This window comes from Toxotes jaculatrix, chromosome 16 (genome assembly GCF_017976425.1).
Source record: "Toxotes jaculatrix isolate fToxJac2 chromosome 16, fToxJac2.pri, whole genome shotgun sequence".
Taxonomy (NCBI): domain Eukaryota; kingdom Metazoa; phylum Chordata; class Actinopteri; family Toxotidae; genus Toxotes; species Toxotes jaculatrix.
In genome coordinates this window covers 24,218,794-24,240,221 of record NC_054409.1, presented here as the reverse complement: position 1 = coordinate 24,240,221, position 21,428 = coordinate 24,218,794, and the positions used below count along the sequence as shown (strand labels likewise).

The 21,428-nt window shown below is 44.7% G+C and overlaps 3 protein-coding genes across 5 annotated transcripts; 2 read left to right on the top strand and 1 right to left on the bottom strand.

Moving 5' to 3' along the window:
- The first annotated feature begins 648 nt into the window (after positions 1 to 648).
- grk5 (G protein-coupled receptor kinase 5) lies at positions 649 to 7,425 on the top strand. The gene is made up of 16 exons (XM_041058648.1): positions 649 to 901; positions 1,764 to 1,853; positions 1,939 to 2,051; positions 2,549 to 2,626; positions 2,837 to 2,934; positions 3,023 to 3,115; positions 3,319 to 3,382; positions 3,841 to 3,981; positions 4,328 to 4,518; positions 4,607 to 4,644; positions 5,257 to 5,346; positions 5,940 to 6,148; positions 6,244 to 6,381; positions 6,494 to 6,631; positions 6,716 to 6,847; positions 6,932 to 7,425. The coding sequence occupies exons 1-16, from the start codon at positions 850 to 852 to the stop codon at positions 7,019 to 7,021; spliced, it is 1,755 nt and encodes a 584-aa protein (XP_040914582.1). The 5' UTR covers positions 649 to 849; the 3' UTR covers positions 7,022 to 7,425.
- A 396-nt stretch (positions 7,426 to 7,821) lies between these two features.
- On the bottom strand, positions 7,822 to 15,094 carry ash2l (ash2 like, histone lysine methyltransferase complex subunit). Of its 3 annotated transcripts, XM_041058646.1 has the most exons (19): positions 15,000 to 15,032; positions 14,495 to 14,539; positions 14,317 to 14,383; positions 14,011 to 14,156; positions 13,813 to 13,901; positions 13,597 to 13,691; positions 13,058 to 13,153; positions 12,777 to 12,872; positions 12,592 to 12,667; positions 11,965 to 11,982; positions 10,650 to 10,749; positions 9,910 to 10,127; positions 9,487 to 9,654; positions 9,128 to 9,321; positions 8,952 to 9,044; positions 8,770 to 8,868; positions 8,631 to 8,690; positions 8,395 to 8,518; positions 7,822 to 8,263 (listed from the first exon to the last, which is right to left on the bottom strand). In XM_041058646.1, exons 2-18 carry the CDS (start codon positions 14,521 to 14,523, stop codon positions 8,411 to 8,413), a joined length of 1,752 nt encoding a protein of 583 aa, XP_040914580.1. In that variant the 5' UTR covers positions 14,524 to 14,539; positions 15,000 to 15,032; the 3' UTR covers positions 7,822 to 8,263; positions 8,395 to 8,410. The 3 variants fall into 3 exon arrangements, with proteins under 3 accessions (XP_040914580.1, XP_040914579.1, XP_040914581.1); XM_041058645.1 differs by having other exon boundaries at positions 7,822 to 8,518; positions 15,000 to 15,030; XM_041058647.1 differs by lacking the exon at positions 14,495 to 14,539 and having other exon boundaries at positions 7,822 to 8,518; positions 15,000 to 15,094.
- Positions 15,095 to 18,560: 3,466 nt separating this feature from the next.
- On the top strand, positions 18,561 to 19,284 carry pnx (posterior neuron-specific homeobox). Its single transcript, XM_041058397.1, has 2 exons — positions 18,561 to 18,681; positions 18,809 to 19,284. Exons 1-2 carry the CDS (start codon positions 18,561 to 18,563, stop codon positions 19,282 to 19,284), a joined length of 597 nt encoding a protein of 198 aa, XP_040914331.1.
- Positions 19,285 to 21,428: the final 2,144 nt, after the last annotated feature.

Sequence of the window (21,428 nt, the reverse complement as noted above, 5' to 3'; positions counted from 1 at the left end):
CCCCCCCCCACCCCACACCCCCCGCCCCTCGGTTTTCACCTGCTGTCTCTGCAGTTTGTCTCTGAACTCGTCCAGGAGGAGAATCTTTCCCTCAGCTTGTTTGTTGATTCTGCTTTAACTATGCATCGTTTCTGTCATCGCTCTGTAACCAACAGCCTGTGGATGAATTCATTTGTTGACACATTTTGCTGCTTGTGTCCTGTTGCCTGGTTTTATTATAAACAGGAAAACTGTTGAATAAATTACAAGAAAAGTTACAAAAAACGTGCAAACTAATTTTGCAGACATAATTTAAAATCATGATCGTGGCCACATATTGTGAGGCCAAATAACACCTGGAAGTAAAAGACTCTCCTGTCTATAGTACTTATCTTTAATCAGATCTACACTGGATGGCATCTCAGCCGGCTCCGCTCGGTGACCGTGAGGAGGTCGGCCTGCGTGTAAACCCGTCGCTCCTGTTCCTTTAACTTGCCTCTGATCTGTGGACCTGAATGGGAACCGTAAAATGCGAAGCAGTGAGCTCACACACCAGGCTCTGTGATAAAGCCTCACGCTGCTGGGAACAGGTTGCACAGATGCTGGGCGCCCTGCAGTGTTTGTCCCGCCTCTGAGACGTGGGAGTGTCCTGTGGTCGGACACCTGCATCTCCATTCATTAGTGAGTCACAGTGACTGCAGGTCAGACGGCACACCTCGTTACTTCCACTCTACCAACGGCACTGTCGCTGCTTCTTGTGGCTGCTGATGAGCTCTGATCCCGTCGCGGTCGGTGCACGAAGACTGGACGTGCTGCTGGTTTTGGGACAAACAGACGAGGACAACTTTTAGATCAGACACACAGTCCTCCATGGAGATTGAAAGCATGGTGGCAAACAGTGCTCTTATCAAAGCCAGGGAAGGTGAGAGTGGGTTTTCATGTTCTTCTACAAAACTTTGGATGTTTGTAAAACGTTGTGACGTGTGATCTGTTGGAGGATGACAGCTGCTTCTTCTCATGTCAGAACATACTTACACTGCCACATTCAACATGTGCTGCACACGTTTTACATCAGTAACACGAGTCTTTAGGCTTTGATTTGCAGATTTTCCTCACACACTTCATCACACACGAGTCTTTGTCAGGGTCACCGCTGGAGCTTGTGTTTCCCCAGCTGTGTTTTTGGTTGCGTGATCTGAGAACAGTGACTTCCCTAAACCACACGGTGCAGAAGGATGAGGGACGATGAAACTGACCACAGGTCAGCCAGACTTTTGGCCTCCCTCGGCATTTCTGAGCTTTACCGTTTCCAGGTTCAGTCGGTGTTTATCGTCAGGGAGTTCGCCCTCTGGGGATCTGTGAGCAAACCCTGGGCAGAAGGTCAGAGCACAGTCAGACATTAGAAACACATTATGTCTCACTGAAGACAAACACTAGAATCTCCCTGAAAGCAACGTGCTGTTAAACAAGCTGGTAAACAAGTGTGTTGAGTGGAAATGGAGATGCAATCTTCCAGTGGCAGCGTGGCCGTTTAAGTCTGAATTTAAGTTGCAGAGTAATGTGGTCGCACAGGCTTTGCTTACCTGTTCCCAGAGCTATTAATAGTTCATTCACTGTAGTCGCGCATACTATTGTCTGAAACCTGAAGGGCCAGGCATGCATGTACGCGTGCACGGTCCTGACACACTGCTGATAGACATGTGGGGTTATTTATAATCACTGCGGCTGCGTGTGTTTACATTACAGCCTGAAAGAGTTTGATTTTTCCCGTCGTGTCCCTGCAGGCGGAGGCGGCAAAGGCCGGAGCTGGAGATGGAGAGAGATGCTTCGCTTTCCTCACATTAGCCAGTGCGTGGACCTGGCCATGAACATAGGTGTGTGCACGAGTGTATTTTATATGTCATCACACGATGTGGTTCATGGAGTGATTTCACATCACGCTTTTATTTCCTCCATCAGAACGAGACTTCTACAGTCTGTGTGTGAAGCAGCCTATCGGCAGGAAACTGTTCCAGCTCTTCTGCCGGAGCCGCCCTGATCTGCAGAACTACATTTCCCTCCAGGACGCTTTGGTACGCTGAAACCTGCGGGATTAATGGGACGTCTGCTGTTAAAAATACAGAGGAACTCAAAGCTCAGATGCACGTTTTAGTCACAGTAACTGAAAATGCTGAATGTGAAGTGTCAGTAGTGTGTCAGGAGTAAAGTGAAGCGCAGTAAACAAACTGTAATGACTGAGAAAGAGGAGGCAGAGCATCAACTGTGTCCAGAAAAGCTTCTGAGTGTCGCCTGTAAGACCAACATGACCGTCCACTGTCCACCGTCCACCGCATTTCTGGAAAAACAAGAAGGGAGGAAGGAGTAGAAGGAAATAGTTTATACAACTATTTACATGCAGTGCTAAGGAGGCCGTAATGTGGGACAAAACCAGTGTTTACTGGAAATACTGGTTCATAAACAAAGAGAGGAACATTTTTAAATAAGTGATGTCTGATATCAGTCCGGAGGCCCTGTGCATTCACACCCTGTCTCCCTGCATGTCTCTTTATTTCTCCTTTGTCTCCTTTAGGACACTTTTGAGACAAAGTCGGACGAGGAGAGGAGAGATTTTGGCATCAGCATCATTCAGAGATTCCTGCTGACTCAGGTCTGACAGCGACAGGGACAACACAGCTTCACTGCTCACAGACCTCCGTGTCTGTGGATCCTATGTTTATTTTTACTGAAATACATTTAATTAAATACATTTCTGTACTTGAATCTGACATCAGTCCACACAGAGACACTGATGCTCAGAGCAAATCTAACACACACACACACACACACTGTTTTAACTGCTTCATGTTTCCTCACTCAGTCCAATCAGCGTGTCTCCGTTGTGCTGAGACATGAACAGAGCTGCATTCAGAGACTGGAGCTGGACCCCTGCGGGGACGTCTTTCAGCACTGCAGGGAGTAAGTCCATACGTGCTCCTTCTGCTGTGTGTTCACGTGCACGTTTTTAAGAATGAACCTCTAACCTCCTCTCTGCTTCATGGACCAGAGACCTGCATAAATACCTCAGTGGAGAGCCCTTCATCCAGTACCAGGACAGCATGTTCTTTGATCGATTTCTGCAGTGGAAGATGTTGGAGAGGTGTGTATATGTGTGTATGTGTGTGTGTGTGTGTGTGTGTGTGAGTGACAGATCAGTGGTTGGTCAGGTATCTGGTTTATCTGCCCGTACCTGATAAACTCTGATCACTGTTGACTCTGTGCCACAGATTTTCTTGAGGACTGTTTCTAAAATAAGTAAATAAATAAAAAGATCCACTCTTCTTTTTTCTCTCTCTCTTTAAGGCAGCCCATCACCAAGCAGACATTCAGACAGTACAGACTGCTGGGGAAAGGAGGGTTTGGAGAGGTAAGACTGCAGACACATCCCTTCATGAACATTACTTTAGCTGTTCCAGTTAAAACTGTCATCAGAAATCAAGATCTTCGTACCAGCAGCCTCTTCATTTCACTTTATTCCGTTTCTCGGTATTTGTCCTCCGTGGTCCATCAGTAATCACTGGCATCTCACAGCTGCGTTGATCTGATCTGTGCTTCTCACCGTTTTTGATGGATTTAGCTGTAGCTCACAAACTAATATAAACAGGACTGAACAGATCAGGGCTGTGGGCTCTGATTCTGAGATCTGGATCCCTTTTTAAATCAGATTCTTAAAAGTTCTGCAGTGTTCTGAATGAAAATGCGATACGAAAGCTCTGATTCACATTTTCCCTGTTAGGTTTGACACTGCAAAGACCCAAAGTCCCAAAGACCAATGTACCTGGATTTTAGCGTCTTTTGAGCCGGTGTGCTGTGTTTCCTCTCCAGGTGTGGGCTTGTCAGGTGCGAGCCACAGGAATGATGTACGCCTGCAAAAAGCTGGAGAAGACCCACGTGAAGAAGAGGCGAGGGGAGGCCATGGCTCTCAACGAGAAACAGATACTGGAGGGGCTGGACAGTCGCTTTGTGGTGAGATCAGCGCTGTGATCTGCTTCCCTTTGTTTTAAGAAGCTTTCAAACCACCTGTTAACGAATTAAGCGGTTAATAAAAAATCATGAAATGTTTATGTACTGCTCATAAATGCTAAAGAGCGATGTTCAGGTGTGTTCCAACTATTTCCTCATATCTGAGTGGGAATGTTCTGAAAACTTCAGCGTCCAGATGTTTTAGGAAATGACTGAGCTTTTCCTGGTGATTGTTCTGAGAGATGAACTAACACTTTGCTGCTTTTCTTCTTTTACTGGGATAAACTGACAAAAAAAAAGAAAATGTGCTGATCTACGCTTCTCATGCACTTTCTCGTTCTCCATCAAGGTGAACCTGGCGTACGCGTATGAGACCAAGCACGCCCTCTGCATGGTTTTGACCATGATGAGCGGCGGAGACCTGAGGTTTCACATTTATCACATCGGCGTCCCCGGCCTGGACAGAGACAGAGCGTGTTTCTACGCGGCGGAGGTCTGCTGCGGCTTAATTCACCTCCACCAGAAGTCTATATTATATAGGTCAGTGTATTTTCACATTGGCAACGCGTTCAGTCACATCGTCACTGTCCTGGAGGCTCTGAATCAGATGTTGTGCTTGATGTTCCAGGGACCTGAAACCAGAAAACATTCTGCTGGATGACCACGGTACGTTCACCGCGCCTGCTTTAACGTTTAACGTGAAATTAAAAGTTGAACAGCATCGACTGAGCTCCAGATCACAGCTGCACACACAGCACATGATGAAATCTCCTGACGCGGCTATTTTTAGCTCTGAAATGAGCGTGAGCGTGATTTACACGATAACAGTTCATGTTCTGCCACACAATCTCTCAGCCAATCGAACTCATTCTTCAGATGCATCGGCCTGTTCACAACAAGGAAGCAGCGTTGATGGTATTTTGACATGGGTGCAAACAAAGGCAGGTTGAGGAAGTGAAAGCCTGTGGGAATCAGGTGTGGTGTCATCTATTTTAAGAAACCGCTGCATCTCTTCTTTCACTCTTGGCAGCGTGTTGGGAGACCTGGAACCATCTTTGCTTTACATGCCATTGTGTTTACAAATTACTGACGAGAGAACTCAACACACACTTTTTGTATTAGTTCCAAGAACCGGCACCAATTCCTGCTTTAGACTGGAGCGCAGCTGGAGGGGAGGGACATGGGGACTGATAGGACAAAAGAGAAAGTGCGTCATAACAGCAACAATCTCAACCATGAAACCAGTTCAGTGGATTCTTTTCTGTTCGTTCCCCAAAGGACACATCCGCATCTCTGACCTGGGCCTGGCCGTGAGGCTGTCTGAGGGGAGTCTGGTGCGGGGCAGGGTGGGCACCGTGGGCTATATGGGTATGTATGAAACTCACAGTGTTGGTGTCCAGCTACAGCCTAACAGAGGACCACGAGTCTGCAGGTTTTCCTCTCAGCAAAACAGCTCCGAGGCTCTGATCTGTAAACAAGAGCCAGGACAACAGCTAAACCAAACCAAAACCAAAACCAAAACCAAACTCTACAAGAGACTACACCGAGCTTCCATCCACCTGTTTTATGCACAGTTTCAATCTGTGCATAAAAAGCTGATAATTCTTTGGCGTCTCACACACACTGAGGCTCTATGTAGGAAAATGATATAATCATCAGTTTTATTCCTTTTAATATTTAGTTTTTCCTTCACAGCCTGTGTCTCTGAGACGGCAAGAAGACTTGTTGTTTTCTGCTGATGCAGTCAAACAACAATAAGCAACTCTCACGAAATTATCAAAAGTGTCACATCAAGCAAAAAATAGGGGTTAAGGTGCCTGAACCACATTTTTCCCAGCTGTGAAAGTGAAACAGTGCATGACTGAAAATCACCACATGAAATATTACAAACAACAGCTGCACATGCAGGTGTATTACTGCACAGGTACCACACAGGCCACTGATTTTGCCCCTGGTCTCAGCTCCTGAGGTGATCGGCCACGAGCATTACGGGACGAGCGCGGACTGGTGGGGCCTCGGCTGCCTGATTTATGAAATGACCGCGGGGCAGCCCCCGTTCAGGGCCCGAGGAGAACGTCCCGGTGCCTCGGAGATGGAGAGAAGGATTCGGACACTACAGGAGGAATATAATGACAAGTTCTGCGAGGAGGTGAAAGACCTGTGCTCCGCGGTGAGTTCTTCAGAACTGCTCGACAGCCGGGTTTCACCATTCGGAGCTCAGTCAGGTGCACACACATCTAACAGGTTTTCTGTCCCGTGTTGTAGCTTCTGACCAAAGACCCAAAGCAGAGGCTGGGCTGTCGGGGCTCGAAGGGCAGAGAAGTTCAGTCACATCCTTTCTTCAAGAAAATCAACTTCAGGATGCTGGAGGCCGGACGTGTTGAGCCTCCATTTAAACCTGATGCAAGTACCTTAGTGATTTACCCAGAGATAATCTGAACTGCAGACAGGAGGGCAGAATAACTGAGTCTGGGTCTGTGCTCACTGTATGTTGGGATTCGTTTTCCTCTTCCAGCCCAGGCAGGTTTACTGCAGCGACGTGCAGGACATTGAAGAGTTTTCGACAGTGAGGGGGGTCACTCTGGACCAAACAGACAGCAACTTCTACTCTATGTTCAACACAGGCAGCGTTCCTATAACCTGGCAGACTGAGGTGTGTTCATTTCCAAGTTACATCACACGATCTGTCCGGACAGGACCAAAAACCTGCCTGAACATCTGTCCCTGTCCCCTGTAGATGATAGAGACGGGATGTTTCAGGGAGCTGAATGTTTTCGGCCCAGCTGGTTCTCGATCCCCAGACCTGGACTGGTCCCAGGCCCCCGAGAGCCCCAGACGCAGCCTGCTGGACCGAATCCTGCGCAGACATGTAAGAGCACCGTCCACTGTTTTGAAAACCGTGTACACAGTTTTATGAAAGCTGAACGTTCCTTTCCTCCCTCTCCTCCGACAGCAACCTGCAGATTCATCAGATGAAAGCAGACAGACCTTGGTGCCTGATGGAGCCTGCATGAAGTCAGGACTACTCAGCACCGCCCTCTGAGGACCGTCTCAGCACAGGGACTAAAAGACACTGAAATAAACCAGCACCCATCAACTGTAGCAGCAAAGGTCAGAGGAAGCTTTTGAAGTGAGAGCAAAGCACACGAGTCTTTGAGCTTGTGCTGTTAAACCACATTAGCACTTGTCTCTTCATCTGTTCTCAGGTACAACTGACGTATAATTTTACTGTTCTGTCAGTTACACATGTGGAACGACGCACATTTTTCCATCTATTTAAAAAAACAACTTACGTCCATATTTTTTTGTTGAGTACTTGAATTTTGGTTCAGATATATCAGGGATTACGAAGCTGTTTTATGACTTTGGAAGTAAATACGAGCCATGAATAAACTGTATTTTTTAATGCAGTGGTGAGTTTTATCCAGATTAAATAGATGAAAAACATTTTTTCATTTTTGAGACCGACTTTTCTCTAATTTTTTCTTTTTTTTTCTTGTGGAAAAACTGGAAACTTTCCTCGTTGTGGCGTCAGAAATCCGTGTGAGGAGTCACATGTTGGCCTCACTCAGAACAACAGTTCTGACAAAAATACACTTTAAACCTAAAACGCCAAATCTTCACAGGTTCCTTGGATTTAAAAACTTAGATTTAGCTTTTATAAGCTGTGTACAAACATTTCATAAATGGGTTATAACAGACTATAATCTAGTTGTTTTTTAATGTTCTTGTCTACAACTATCAGTCCTCCTATGGCTCCCATAACTGGATGTTGGTATATAAACAGATTACGAGTGATAATGTGGTTTTTCACAGACAAAGTTAGAATTGTTGACAAATACAGTAAATTAATAAGGACCTGATGTCAAACTCACGAGTCTCTGTGTGAAATCCAGATTTCATGAATGAGTTCGACTTGGTCCATGTCGTATTTTTTATTTAACCCAGAGTAAAAAACAGTGAACAACTGACACACACTGAAAAACAAATAAAATTAGCAAAAAGACAGAACACACTAAAGAACGAGTGCAGAATCAGCTCCTGTCTGTGGAGCGATGGAGACAACGTGGGACTGTTTGGCTGCAACTAAACGCCGAACATCAGAGGCTGAACTCAACTGGCATCCAGTTCGGTTTCTCTACAGATTCAAAATATACAGATTTGAAAGCGGAGCACCAAGAATAAGTTGATTCGGTTGTTAAATGTTGAGGTGGAATGTCTGCTGATGGCACTTACACACGATGATACGCAGCCATCCGTTAAAAGCTTGGCTTTAACCTCCTGTCTGCAGGTACAAACATCACGAGAGATGAAATCAGCCACGACTTTATCAGCCGTTAGTTTTCTGCAGCGTGTGGTGCTTTAATTTCACGGTCTGAAGGAGGATCAGTGTTTTCACTGGGCGAGTGTGCGTACTGAATTCAGGCCGAGCTCATCCCTCCCACGGAGGGCTGCGTCGCCCGTCCACGTCCGTCTCCACGTGGTACAGCATGTCAGCCAGCGTGTGCTCGATCACGGCTCCCCAGCCCATGTCACTCATCTGAAGGGAGGAGAAAAGAAAACCATCCACAGACGACCGATCAAACTACAGCTCAGCGGAGGCAGCGTGAGGTTTGTATGGGAAAGGAAGTGAATCTTTCAGAAGCTCTCACCGGCTGGTACTTGACGTCCTTCGGAGGGTGTTTGAAATGTGGCCCAAAATTGACTGAAACCTGAAAAGACACAGAGGCGAAGTTTAACACACTAAAGAAATTAAGAGGGCACAAAAGTCACGAGCACGTGTGAACCCACCGTGCAGCTCTTGTACAGTGAGATGGCAGGGAAGTAGATGCCTTCAAACAGGTTTTCAAAGGCAACACCTTGGCTCACTCCGTTTTTATAAAATACCATCTGAAAAACAGGATCCACAAGTTAACAGCAGCCGACTGAGCCAGGTTTTCTGACTGGATTTTACTTTGGGAAGGTCTTCTAACCCTGCTGGGGCTCGTTGACTTGAGGCTTTTCTCAGCTTTGTCCACATAGTCTTTCTCCTCGAAGTACAGGTAGCTCTTGAACTTAATCAGCGCCTGAAAGCAGAACGTTAGAATAAGATGTCAGGATAACAACAGGTGTACAGTCAGTGTAGTTCTCCTTATCTCACAGGTGTTACCTTGTCTTTGTAAGTATCCGGCAGAGCCTTGGCTGTCTCTGTGCCATCAGGCAGCTCTATGAAGAAGCCCAGTGTGTCTCCCTGGCCATAGCCTGAGGAATAATGCTTCCCTATGGACTGGTGAAACCGTGTGCCCTTCTTACTGCGCCACGAGTAGCTGAACTTGTCGTAGCCCAGAGGTGCCTGCAGGTTACCTGTGATATAAAAAGAAAGAAATTATTGTAAAGAAAGAATGAGCCTCCGCTGACTCCACTCAGACTGTTTGTCTGCAAAGTGCTCTCTCTCCTTTAGAATAAGCAACGAGCTGCGTATTCTTCCTAAATGCAAAGAGGTTTGTGTGAGTACGAAGCACAACTGACCGAGTGGCTGAGACCAGCCGAGCCGGGCCGCGGTCTCCGGAGGCATGTCATCAACCGTAACCTCAAAGTACCAGGAGCCTTTGCGAATGCCGTGGGACGCTCGCACCATGGAGTAACCCTTCTCCCCCGTCACCGTCAGACGGTCGTCAGAGATCTTCAGCTGAGGCGCTACAACACGAACACACAGTTCACACTGAATAAACACGGACCCTGTGACACAGCCTGATCTCAGAGAAATTTTAGGTTCAGGCATCATCTCAAAATTTAAGCTCTTTCATAAATAGAAGCATTAATCAAACTTTTTCAGGCCATTTAAATTATAAAAATCAAATTTAAGACATTTCAAAACTTTTTAAGGATCCGTGGATTCCCTGTGCAAGGTTAAATTACTTTCCTAGAAATGTGTGTTTGACATCCGAGTACCTCTGTCATGTAAGGCCAGCAGCACCCGCTCGTACAGACAGGCCCTGTACAGATCGCCGGGTATGGGTTTGCCAGCCCAGCAGTCCAGCTCAAGCTTCTCCGGGTCTGGGGCGTGAGGGTCCGGCTCCGCCAGGATGTAACGGTACCCGTCTTTATTAAAGGGGTGCTCCAGTGGGTAACCATGAGGAGGCAGGCGCTGGGCCGAGAACAGAGGGTCACTGCAATGAGAAAGGAAGAGAAGAACAAGCTTTGCATCTTCATCAGTTTAACCTATTAAAATGAGGGCGCCTGGGCGCAGGTTACAGGATGAATGTGGTAATCTGTCAACAAATCCCATGAAAATCCAAAATCCAAAATAAACCGATCCAGCTAATAAGTTTTGACTGATATGTCCTGTCCCTCTGTGAAGGCCTGTGAACCTCTGCGGGGTGAGAGAGGGGCCTCGTCCTTATCTAGGAAACTCCCGTCTTTCCACCTGCTGCACTCGACTACAGCAGGAAACTACTCTGACAACACACAGCGTCGCAACATTTATCGTCGCCTGCAGCACGAATCAGACGAGCCGCACAATAATTAAATCTGATTTTACATAGAGAGCAACAGACGTGGGTGTTTTAAAGTGCTGTCAGCTAAAAAGGCCAAACTTCACTGTACAACACAGCTCATCCACTGGGTCACCACTGTGTGTGTGTGTGTGTGTGTGTGTGTGTGTGTGTGTGTTTGACTGACAGCTCTGATACCTGCGGGTTCTCTTTGTTGCCCCTGCAGCTGTGCCTTCCTGCTGCTGCTGCTGCTTACGTTTGGCTCCTCTTCCTTTTCCTGGGCCTGGGGCCAAAGCACCTTCGAAAACACACCACAGATTTACACTGCTGAACACAAAAAATGCACACAGACACAGACACACACACACACACACACACACACACACACACACACACACACACACACTGAAAGCAGGTTATAGGGTGTTTGGTATACACAGGGAGAAAGCAGGCACAAAAAGGCAGGAATTAGTTCGCATGGCGTTTTCCAAACACTATCAGCCTCTTCTGATCCCTCGTCAGTGTGAACCTGCCACGCTGTTCTGTGAGTCAGTAAAACCAGAGCCAGATGCTGCAGGTTACTGGGAGAATTTCTTCACCTTCCCTCCAGAGGTTACACCGGTTATGTGGAAAATTAAATAGTTTATAAACCACATAAGGAGGGTCTGAAACAATTTCAGTATTCCTTCATACAAACAATTTACAATAATAATCAATTGGTACCCAGTTACAAAGGCCTCAAAACATAACACTGGCTGTTTGATTCCCCCAAAAGAAACATAATTCTAATATTTATTTGGTTTGTATTTATGGATATTTTAAATAAAGTTCAGATACCTAACCCATTAAAAAAGTTCCACAAAACATTATATTCATCCTGATCCATTTAAGTCCAAACATTAATGTCACATGAAGATACCAGACCAGATCAGACCAGATACAACACCTGCACAGTAAAGCAGTAATTTAAACATGTATTTAGGGATTAAATCTTATTTAGGATCCTGCATCTAATGAAGTTTGATTTAATTCTAATAGAATTATAGAAATATGTTGGTTTGACACAAAACACACAGATGGAGGAGAAGGAAGAGGGTGAGGCTAATTAGCATTGGATGAAAGCCAACAGCAAATCAAAAATGGCTCTCTGCTCTCACATACGCTGTGGTACGGAGGGGAGAGTGGCATTTCAGTGGGGAGTTTCAGGGCCCATTAGCAGCAAGCCAGAGACGAGGAAGATACGTTCACCGATCAAAGGGGGGCAAAGCTTTTGGGGGGGAGGCAGATGCAGATGCAGAGAGCAGACAGGGAGTTTACAACTGGACGTGGATGAAGTTGCCCACAAGATGCTTATTGAGGATCGGTTTGGCTCGAGTTTGGTTTTGAGGTGGGGAGGGGGGGGTGGGGGCAAACTGAAGTCTGATTGGAACCTCAGGGTCAACTTCTATCCAGAAGGTTACAAGACACAAAAACACAGTGATCAGCTCCAGATGCCAAAATACCACATAGTCACCTGAGAAAGCAGATCCACCTGGAACACAACGCACAGAGTCACCATGGTCATCACATGTATCAAGCTTTATGTAAGGGTGCTTTCACACACAGCCTGTTTGGTTCAGCTCTATCAAACTCTCGGGTCTTGGCCCATTTAGTGCAGTTGTCTGGGCTGTTGTGAGAGCTGTCAATCAAACAGCAGATATTTTAGCAGGTCAGCAGCATGAAACAGAGACACCACACAGTAAATACCCTCATGTAACACTAACCCATTTCTGTTTGTCACTATTTACGATCTACGATGTCCACTGTGCTGCATGATTTGCTGTCAGTCAGAATTTAATGTCCCCTCTTGGCTCTATGCAACGCTGATGACACAGAATGACAGTCAACAAAACTGTCCAAAATTTGGTTTGTTTTTAATAATGCAGTGTGAACGTGAACCAGACCAGAAATAAAAAGCACTGAATCGCTTTTTTAATGTGGTCCACACCCACTGAACCAAAGCACAGGTGTGGAAGCACCCTATAACCTGTCTTGACCGTGGCCTTGGTTGAAACAGAATCTGAAATACAGCATTGAAATCTGTGACACGAGTAGAAATGATTTCTTTCTAATTTAGATTTTTAGTGTGTTATATTCTTACCGTTGAGCCCACCAGCCGTCGGGGTAGCAGTGGTCTGTTTCTGTGTGTCATACGAGGGTCCAATGTTTCCCAGGTCCTACAAAAGAGTGAGAGGTTAGACATTAGACATGTACACAAATATTCTTTGGTTTCCACAGCTCAAGCTCCACCTGTTGTGCAATATGTAACAGCTGAGTGGTACGTACCTGGTCCAACAGGCCAAACTTGGGGTACTCCTCCTCTGGGTCTTTACTGCCGGGGTCAGGGTGTTCCTTCACCAGAAAAACATCTCGCTCTTTACTCTGGAAAATAAACAAAAATATTTTTACAAAACTAATATTATACTGTAACAGTATCAGTGCTATGTTATTTCTGATCCAGGTGAAGATGTCCTCTATCCCAAACTGGTTTTATCTGAAGGATCTGAGGCAGCACTAAATTCTCTGTGAACTGGGCTGTACTTCCCCAGTACACACCACAACATTACCATGGTTTTCACTATGTTGTTGGGCCATGTGAGCTTCCCTGGTCTCTGACGAGTCGTCATGCACTCCCAGTACTTGTCAATGAATGGTATGATATCCTGCAACAAAGAATTAAAAGACAAACAAATATTTTATGCATGTCTCCCTCACAGGCAGCACAGGAACTGAAATAATCATTTTTAAAAAAGCATCAACCTGAGAGCGATCTGTGCAGATCTTTGTTTATAAATATACTATACCACATACATGATACATATACATATATATATGAATCTAACATTAATTAAAAATCATATCTGATACCAACTAAAAAGGAATATTTGTAGGCATATATTATTTATTTTGATTTACAGTCTGTGTGATGATTCTTAAGGAACTTCTTGTCAGAAAACAAATAATTTTAGTAATATTCGTAAGAACCACATGAATTTCCTCTTTATGGCTATTCCCGGCTCTATGTCCTCTTTAAATAAAGCCCTTTTCACATCCAGCACACAGCCAGATCAGCACCAACACACATGTGAAAATGTACTAAACCCACCTTGTCTTTGGAGAACATGGTCTTTGGGTGCTCGTCTTGCGTTCTGGATCTCCATGTCAAGTTTGCCAGGGCTGTGAGACACATCTCCTTCAGGTCTGAACACAAAAAGCAACAACGGTTTGTGAATGATTGAAAACACTAAGGTTGAGTTCATGTATAACAACATTTAAAGCCACTGTCATGTTAGCTGTAGGCTGTAGCACACAGAACACCTACTTGCTTGTTTCCTTAGGAAGTATGTGTTACCACTGTGATGGCACACATTGCAGTGAAACACATAATTGGTCATAAAGGGAAGACAGGTCCTGTGGAGGAGAAGGGTAAATGATTACATCATGTCAGTACAGACACATTGCTGCTGATACTTCACTGACCATCAACTAAACAACAGATTTACTCATTGACTATACATACGCAGTGTCGATGCCAAACGTGTCTGCAGTGAACCACTTCATGCACAAGGCACACTGCAGCTCCACCTCCCCGAGCTGCCTCCCACTCTCCTCATCTCCTGATCCAGTCAGAGCATCAGCAGCCTCTGAGCCTTCACCGGCTGTCTCCTGTGACAGAGAAAACAGCTGGTGTATGATTATCTGCAGCAAAACCATGGACAGTATGTATCACACGCAGTCAGAAAACAAGTCAGCTACACTGCCGTTTAAAAGGAAATACATAAAGGAAAAACAAAGGCATAATTATAATAATGTTTAATAATTTTACCATCCCCTCTTTGCCATTTGAAGATTCAGTGTCCATGCTGATGGGTAGCTCCCCAAATGCAGCATCCCTGGTAGTCAACAGAAAGATGAATCAGATAATTTACCCAGTGTACGGTAAGTTCATTACAACTGTTTAAAAAAGCTTAATAATTTCTCAAAAAGTTCTGAACAGCCCAAACTGAGAAAGGTGCAGTAGTGTCCGAGGCATCGCGCTTCCAAGAAGTCTGTATGTTTGTCAGAAAGGACAATGGACACGGATTATCAAACGATTACCTTAAATCATAGGAAACTCACAAACCTATTTAGCGCCGCAATCAATGAATATTTGTATTGGTATCTGTGATCGTCGGAGGGACACTTTAACACGCACAAAGTCTTACAGATGTTCGCAGATGAAGTTGGCCCACAGACTGGGTAACATCAAACTGACAGACTCGTTACTGAAGAGTGATGAAAATACGTTTTATCTTCACAAAGCAGCTAAACTGTAACGTTTAACGGTTCAGTCGGTGAGTCTGCTAACGTTAGCTAGCTAGCGAGCTAGCTAGCGAGCTAGCTAGCTTATCTGCTTTTAGCCGCTTTTCAGAATAAAAAACAGCGTCTCTGTGGATAATATTTCACAGATACTCGGAGTCGTGCCCTACACACTTTAAACAACAAAACTGTTTTGCATTAATCACGTACCCGTCTCCGGTCTCTGGTTCAGTTGTAGCGGCGCTACCCGCCTCTCCTTCGGACGCCATGTTTCAAACTCAATGAAAACAAAAACCATCGCGAGATAGGCCTGAGAAACAACTTCCGGTCCTGATTTCGCTCAGCAGCGACACCGCAGGTTCACAGGTGAACTGCAGTTAGCCCCGTCAACCCAACGCAGGCACACGAGGAGTTCGGAAATCACTCGCATATTTTGGAGAAATTCCTTTTTGTGCCTATAAAGTAATAAAAAGAATAGTAAAATAAGCAGGAAGCCTGTCAGGGAGCCAGTGTAAATGTGGTCCACTGTGTTTACATCTCCTGATAAGTGTCTTTTTTTTTCCACAGAAGACGTTTCACGTGTCCCAGTGCGAAAAGCAGGGGCTCAAATAAAGACATTAAAGATATTAATAATGTCATCGTTTCATGGCATAATATTAGATTTAGATTTAGTGTGTGTGTGTGTGTGTGTGTGTGTGTGTGTGTGGGAGTGAACATGTATGTATGTATGTGAGTGAACATGTATGATGCTTTTGTTACATGTATGATGCTTTTAAGAACATTTACTCTACATTACTTCAAAGTGACAGTTTACTGTTTGTGGAGGAGATGTTCCTTTTATTTTGGCTTATGTTTACTCTTGTGGTGTTTTCCTTAGTTGAATTAAGATGAACTGGAGATGAGGCTTGTGCTTGGGTTAGAGAAAATTATAATGTTTATGTGTAATGGTGGAAGCCAGGCGTTGCTTTGTGGAAGCTGGGTGCCGTGGATTTGTAGGAAAATCCACTCACAGTTTGATGATGGATTTGTGGTCAGGGTTTCTGGAGCCTCTGAAAAAGCCAGAAAGAGCAGCCAGTGGTTCTGGCTGAAACCTGCAAAATGTAGAAGAGTCCAAAGAATGAAAAACCCTCTCAGACTCTCAATTTATTAGATTGCTGTATGCTGTCACTAAGCTATGACAGCAGGAGAAAGAAAAACCCTCTGCCTGATTTCTTTAAATCCAGATTTAAAAACCTTTTTAACCTGGCTTTGATTAGACTGTTTTATGGCCATAATTTATTTTATTTAATCATTGATTTTTCATTCATTTTACTTTTTAACATTTAAAAAATATTCCCTCTCATTGATTTTGTCATTGTCCTTCATTTATCATATCTTGTACGTAGTATAACTGTACATCATTACTTTTAACTAGTTCTGCTCACCACAGACTCAACATGTGGATATTTTCTTAATCTAACGGTAATTGATATAGATTCAAATTATTTAAGCTTCTCCACAATTCTCTACATCCTCCCTGGCAACTGCAGAAACAGCTTCTGTTTGGTGATCACTGAATTAAAGTGTTTTGAATCTTAAACACCAAATGTGCTCGAAAAGTAACTAAATACAGACAGTTCTGTAAAATGCCTGGATCCTGCGTGTCCATCATTGTCCTGACATTTATGTCCAGCACCTGATCAGGTCTTTGGATGTGCAAATGCATCCTTTACTTTTACCTTTTCCATTTACTGTTTACAGAGCAAAGGGCAGAATAAAAAGCTTTGTGGTGACGTGAGACCACCCCATGTACTTTCCGAAAGTCAAACGTTATTTAGACGTTTGTGGGGCCATTCCAGGACCAGTAAAAAAGAGCTGAGCACAAAGGCAAGTGTGCCAGCAGACATCTCACTAAGAAGCACAGGAATGCTAAAAGCACCCCCGGGTGCTGCAATAAATGCCTTTAAGTCATTGTTAGGGAGATGATAGCTGTGTTTCCTCCTCCCCTTTCCTCTTGCAATGGAGACACATCTGTGATGTTGGGATAAGGTGAGGAAGTTATGAACAGGTGAAGGAACCAGACCTTTGTTTCTGACTTTAGGAATCTGTAACTTTTGATAATAATTTTTAAAAAAGTAAATGTTCTATTCTCGTCTTCCTTGATTTGTTTTTACAACAGATTAAGGTTATGAGGATTTTTCCAAGTTGGACATGAGCCTGGTTCTTGTCTCATTTCTCATTCCTTCACCTCCTCATGTTTTCACCTCCCCTTCTGAGTCTATCCATTTCCCCCTGTCCTGCTGAACAAAGCCCAGGGTCAGAGAGGGTCAAGCTTACTGGTGACATCTGCTAATTGTCCTGATGGGCCGGCCTCTCTCGTCCTTACAATACCAGTTTCTCTGTATGGTGTCTGTAGCTGGGGGCACACTGGCAGCTGCCACCTTCATGGTGAACCTCCATAAGATCATTATGGACTCACCCCCCCCCCCCCCGGACTCTCCTTTTCTTTGTGAGGAATGGTCATTGTGTGTATTAGGAAACTATAACCAATAATGTGGATTTAAAGACGGGACAGTTTTCTGTATTATAGCGTTAATGAAGCTTTTGGAGGCAGATTCATCCGACAAAGCATAAACCATTTAAAGATAAGAGCAATCGTATCTAATAACATGATGTGTGTTTTACACACGTCTGAAGCCACCGTGTATCATTAACCCTTTCACTCAGGTTTCTTTATGTTTCTCTTTAAGTCCTTTCAGTGTTGGAAAAATGATCTTATTCCTGTTGTCTGACAGTTTTATTAATGTCCTGAATGATGTTGCTGCATCTCAGTGTTGAAGCCACATGAGGACTGAAAGACTTCACACTTTCTGTTCGTCTTGTGCATCATTTTAGAAACTAAAATTCAGCCTGACCTGTATATGTGCAGCTGCACCTGATCCTTAATTTCACTGTCAACTGATTAGATGTTATGAATGTAAGGAAACAGCTCACAGAGCCTGAAGTGACATCTTTAAATCATTGTCTGTCCAAGAATCTATCTATAGGCATTCAGTTTTTAATGATCTTCAATACAAGTTGGCAGAAAATCCTCACATTTGAGAAGACAGCACCGAAGACTGGGTGGAATTTGTGCTTGTTAAATGGCGTAAAGCAAAGTTTAAGAGCAAAATCATTAACAGTGATTGAAAAAACTTGATCTGATTTTCCTTAAATGTCACATCTTAACCAGCAGGACTCGGCGGGAAGTGGCTGCAGTGATCAGATGGCTCTCATAAAGTTGTTAGTGGCTTCTAATTAAACCTAAGTGCTTTGTGAGGACGCTGCACTCAACGGGACAAACGGCGCTTTGGAAACTGGGACACAAGGAAGAAAAGGCGCAAACTTTCCCTTTGATGAGTCCATAAATTTGCATCACAACCAGCGTTCACGTGTCCGACCAGCGTAAAATCTCACATTCACAAATAATGACAAGCCAGAGCACAATGAGGAACACGGAGGCAAAGAAAGGGGGCACATTTTAACCAGATGCCCGGCAATAAATAACAGGCTCGGTGCCCCCCAGCTGAGAGCGGACATTTACATTTTGAAGTGCCGGCACGGGGGTCCAGCGGGGCCGGAGCGTGTCTCCTGAAAGACGCTTTGCTTCATCTGAGAAACTTTTTGAATGGGATGTAAATTTGGCAGCGCTCCGGCGGCGCGTGCAGAGGCCGCGGGCCTGTATATAAACCCCGGGAGCACAGAGGCACCGGCACTCCTGCCTGCGCCCTCACCGGCCCACACACATCTGAGATGCAGCCAGCTGCAGCCAAAGTACCGCTCATCCACAGAACACCGTTTTCTGTGGAGGACATTTTGGACCCGACAAAATTCACAAGGAAAATATTCAGTGCTGATGCTTCAACAGCTACAGGTGAGAGCAAGAAACCGTGTATACCTGTTCGTGGATTCATACCTGGAGAGCAGATCATTTGAAAAGCTGTTACCTAATTATCAATGAGATTATAGGCTATTTTTTTCAATAATTAATTTCATTTTAGGAGTCTCTACTAAAAGAGATGAAGCCGGAGAGAAGCAGCATCCTCTGGCAGGTGAAAGCTGCAGCCCGGAGGACGCAGCTCTGGCTCCGGAGAAGCTTCAGAGGTCAAAGGCAAAAAGCCGACGGATCCGCACCGCCTTCACCCTGGAACAGCTGCAGATCCTGGAGCACAGCTTCCACAGGTGCCACTACCTGTCGGTGTTGGAGCGACACACCATCGCCTCGGCCCTCCGCCTCTCCGAGACTCAGGTCAAGATCTGGTTTCAGAACAGACGCACCAAGTGGAAGAAGGAGCGTCTGCAGGGGAACGAGCCAGAAGATGAACCCGGCTTCACACCATCCTTCTCCTCACATCCTGTGGTCTGCTCATCCCTGACCTTCAGCCCTCTTTACTGCCAGCAGCGCGCTCCGCTCCAGCTGTCTGCGCCACTGCCGCTGCGGCCCTGTCATCTCTATTACAGGCTCCATGCTGCGTAAATCTGCACTGAGTGACTGAGCACACGATGGACCAACAGCAGCAGCATCTGCGAAAATATGGCACTATGATCAGCATTAAGGAGAGCTGCTACAGTGCCCAACGGGACTGAGCTTAGAAAATGACAATGAAGAAGAAATGTGAAATATTTTCTACTGTAATTATACTATAACTTATTTTGATAAACATTTTATTGAAGCTGCTCTCATCGGTTTCTTGATTTGTAAAATAAAAAAATAAATAAATGCTTATGACAGAGAAAGTTCCTCACAGCAGAGAAAGGGTTAAAGATAAAACTGCCCCTGCTGTCTGCACAAAAGCTCAGGACAATCCGTCCAATAGTTGCTGAGACATTTCAGTGTGGACAGACTGACATCAGCATCCACAGAGCGGCACGGCTGAGAAACAAGAAGAACAGGACCTAAAGAAAACATTTCAAACTTAATAAGTAACAGACGGATTTCAGCTGAGAGAGTTGCATCACAAAGTACTTTCCTCTAATGAATCAAGATTAGATTATTAGTTTATCTGGTCACAGATCAAAGTTAGAGGGGCTTAGTGCGTGTGTGTGTGTGTGTGTGTGTGTGTGATGGTCTGCAGGGGACACCCTAACTGGTAAACTCCATCCACCCGTAAGTTAAACTCATTCTATACACACATGAAAGTGCTGTTCTCCGCTTTAATCATTTTTCTTGAAATCTTTTTCAACACACACACACACACACACACACTCAGGAGCACATCTGTATGCGATTTAGCACATACGCTCACCCTCACATGTCAAAGGGTTGAATTCTCCAAAAGGTTCATCCATTATGGAGAATCAGACAAATCACTGAAGTATTTAGATTCAATAAATCTAAAAAAAAAAAAAAAAAAGGAAAAGGAAAAACTAAGAAACGTTTACATCAGGGAAAAATGATTCAGTGTCAAAAGAATTTTTGTAAGGTGCTAAATCCTGAGATTCCTTTGCTCAGTGAATAAGTAAATTTTAATCAGATGAAATAACGTGTTACCATCAGCTGCTGATGAGGCCGATCAAAGCTAAAAGCTCTGAAACCAACTCCGTCGATGAGGTATTGGAAACAGATGGAGGCAAAGGAAAACAAAGCAGATGATAGAGGAGGCTATTGTTACACACACACACACACACACACACACACACACACACACACACACACACACACACACACACACACACACACACAAAGCCAAAGGCCAAAATTGAGAGCGTGAGCCGGAAAATGAGTCAATATCTAATGGAAACAAATTCAGATTTGTTCCAACACATGATCAAACTGATTAGGCTGAAAAAAGGAAAGTTACCGACAGGAGCGTTCACTGTTTCCCACCTTTGTGTGCAGTACTTTTAGTGTTAGTGTTATATCTGTTATATATGTTGTGTTTTAATGTTTCACTGAACTGAAGTCTTTGTTTTTTCTCTGTTGGAGTGAGTGAGTGTGAGATGACCGAGCAGAACACAGCATGTCCCTGCTGACTTTATAATGTGACTCAGTTTGTTCATACTCCACTCCTCACATCTGCTCACAGTTTTTCTGACTGAGGTAATGCTCTGTGACCCCAGCGGTGACCGAGATGTAGGCCACGATCACAAAGTGTTATATAATATGATTTCTTCATCTAGGTGCAGCATTACTTCATGACATAAATCAACATGGTTAAATCCAAATAATCCAGATTTGGCCACGCGGCCTGATTTTCAAGATGTTGGAGTGAGAGTTGGCGCCGTACGAAAGGTCAGCACTCACAGTCAGGACACGTTATCTGCAGAGAGAAGGATTTAAACCTTCTGCCTTTGGGCCGAACATCAGACCGGTCCAAGCCAAACATTAAAACTGAACTGATTCTGAAGGTGACGCCGCAGCCTGAGCTGGTTAACAACGACAATGCAAACAGGTTCAGTGACCATGTGTACTGTGGAGACAGTCATCATGAAAATCTGCAGCTCCTCAGAGTCTGATTTTCTTTCTCAGCTCTTTGTTTTGGTTTTTGTTTTTGGTTCATCTCTGCTTTCGTCCGCCTCTTTTCCAGCAGCTGCAGCAGATGTTTTCAGAGAAAGAGCTCTAAAAAAAAAACCACTGTCCACGACCTGCTCAGCATCAAACAGCAGACCGACACAGTCAGA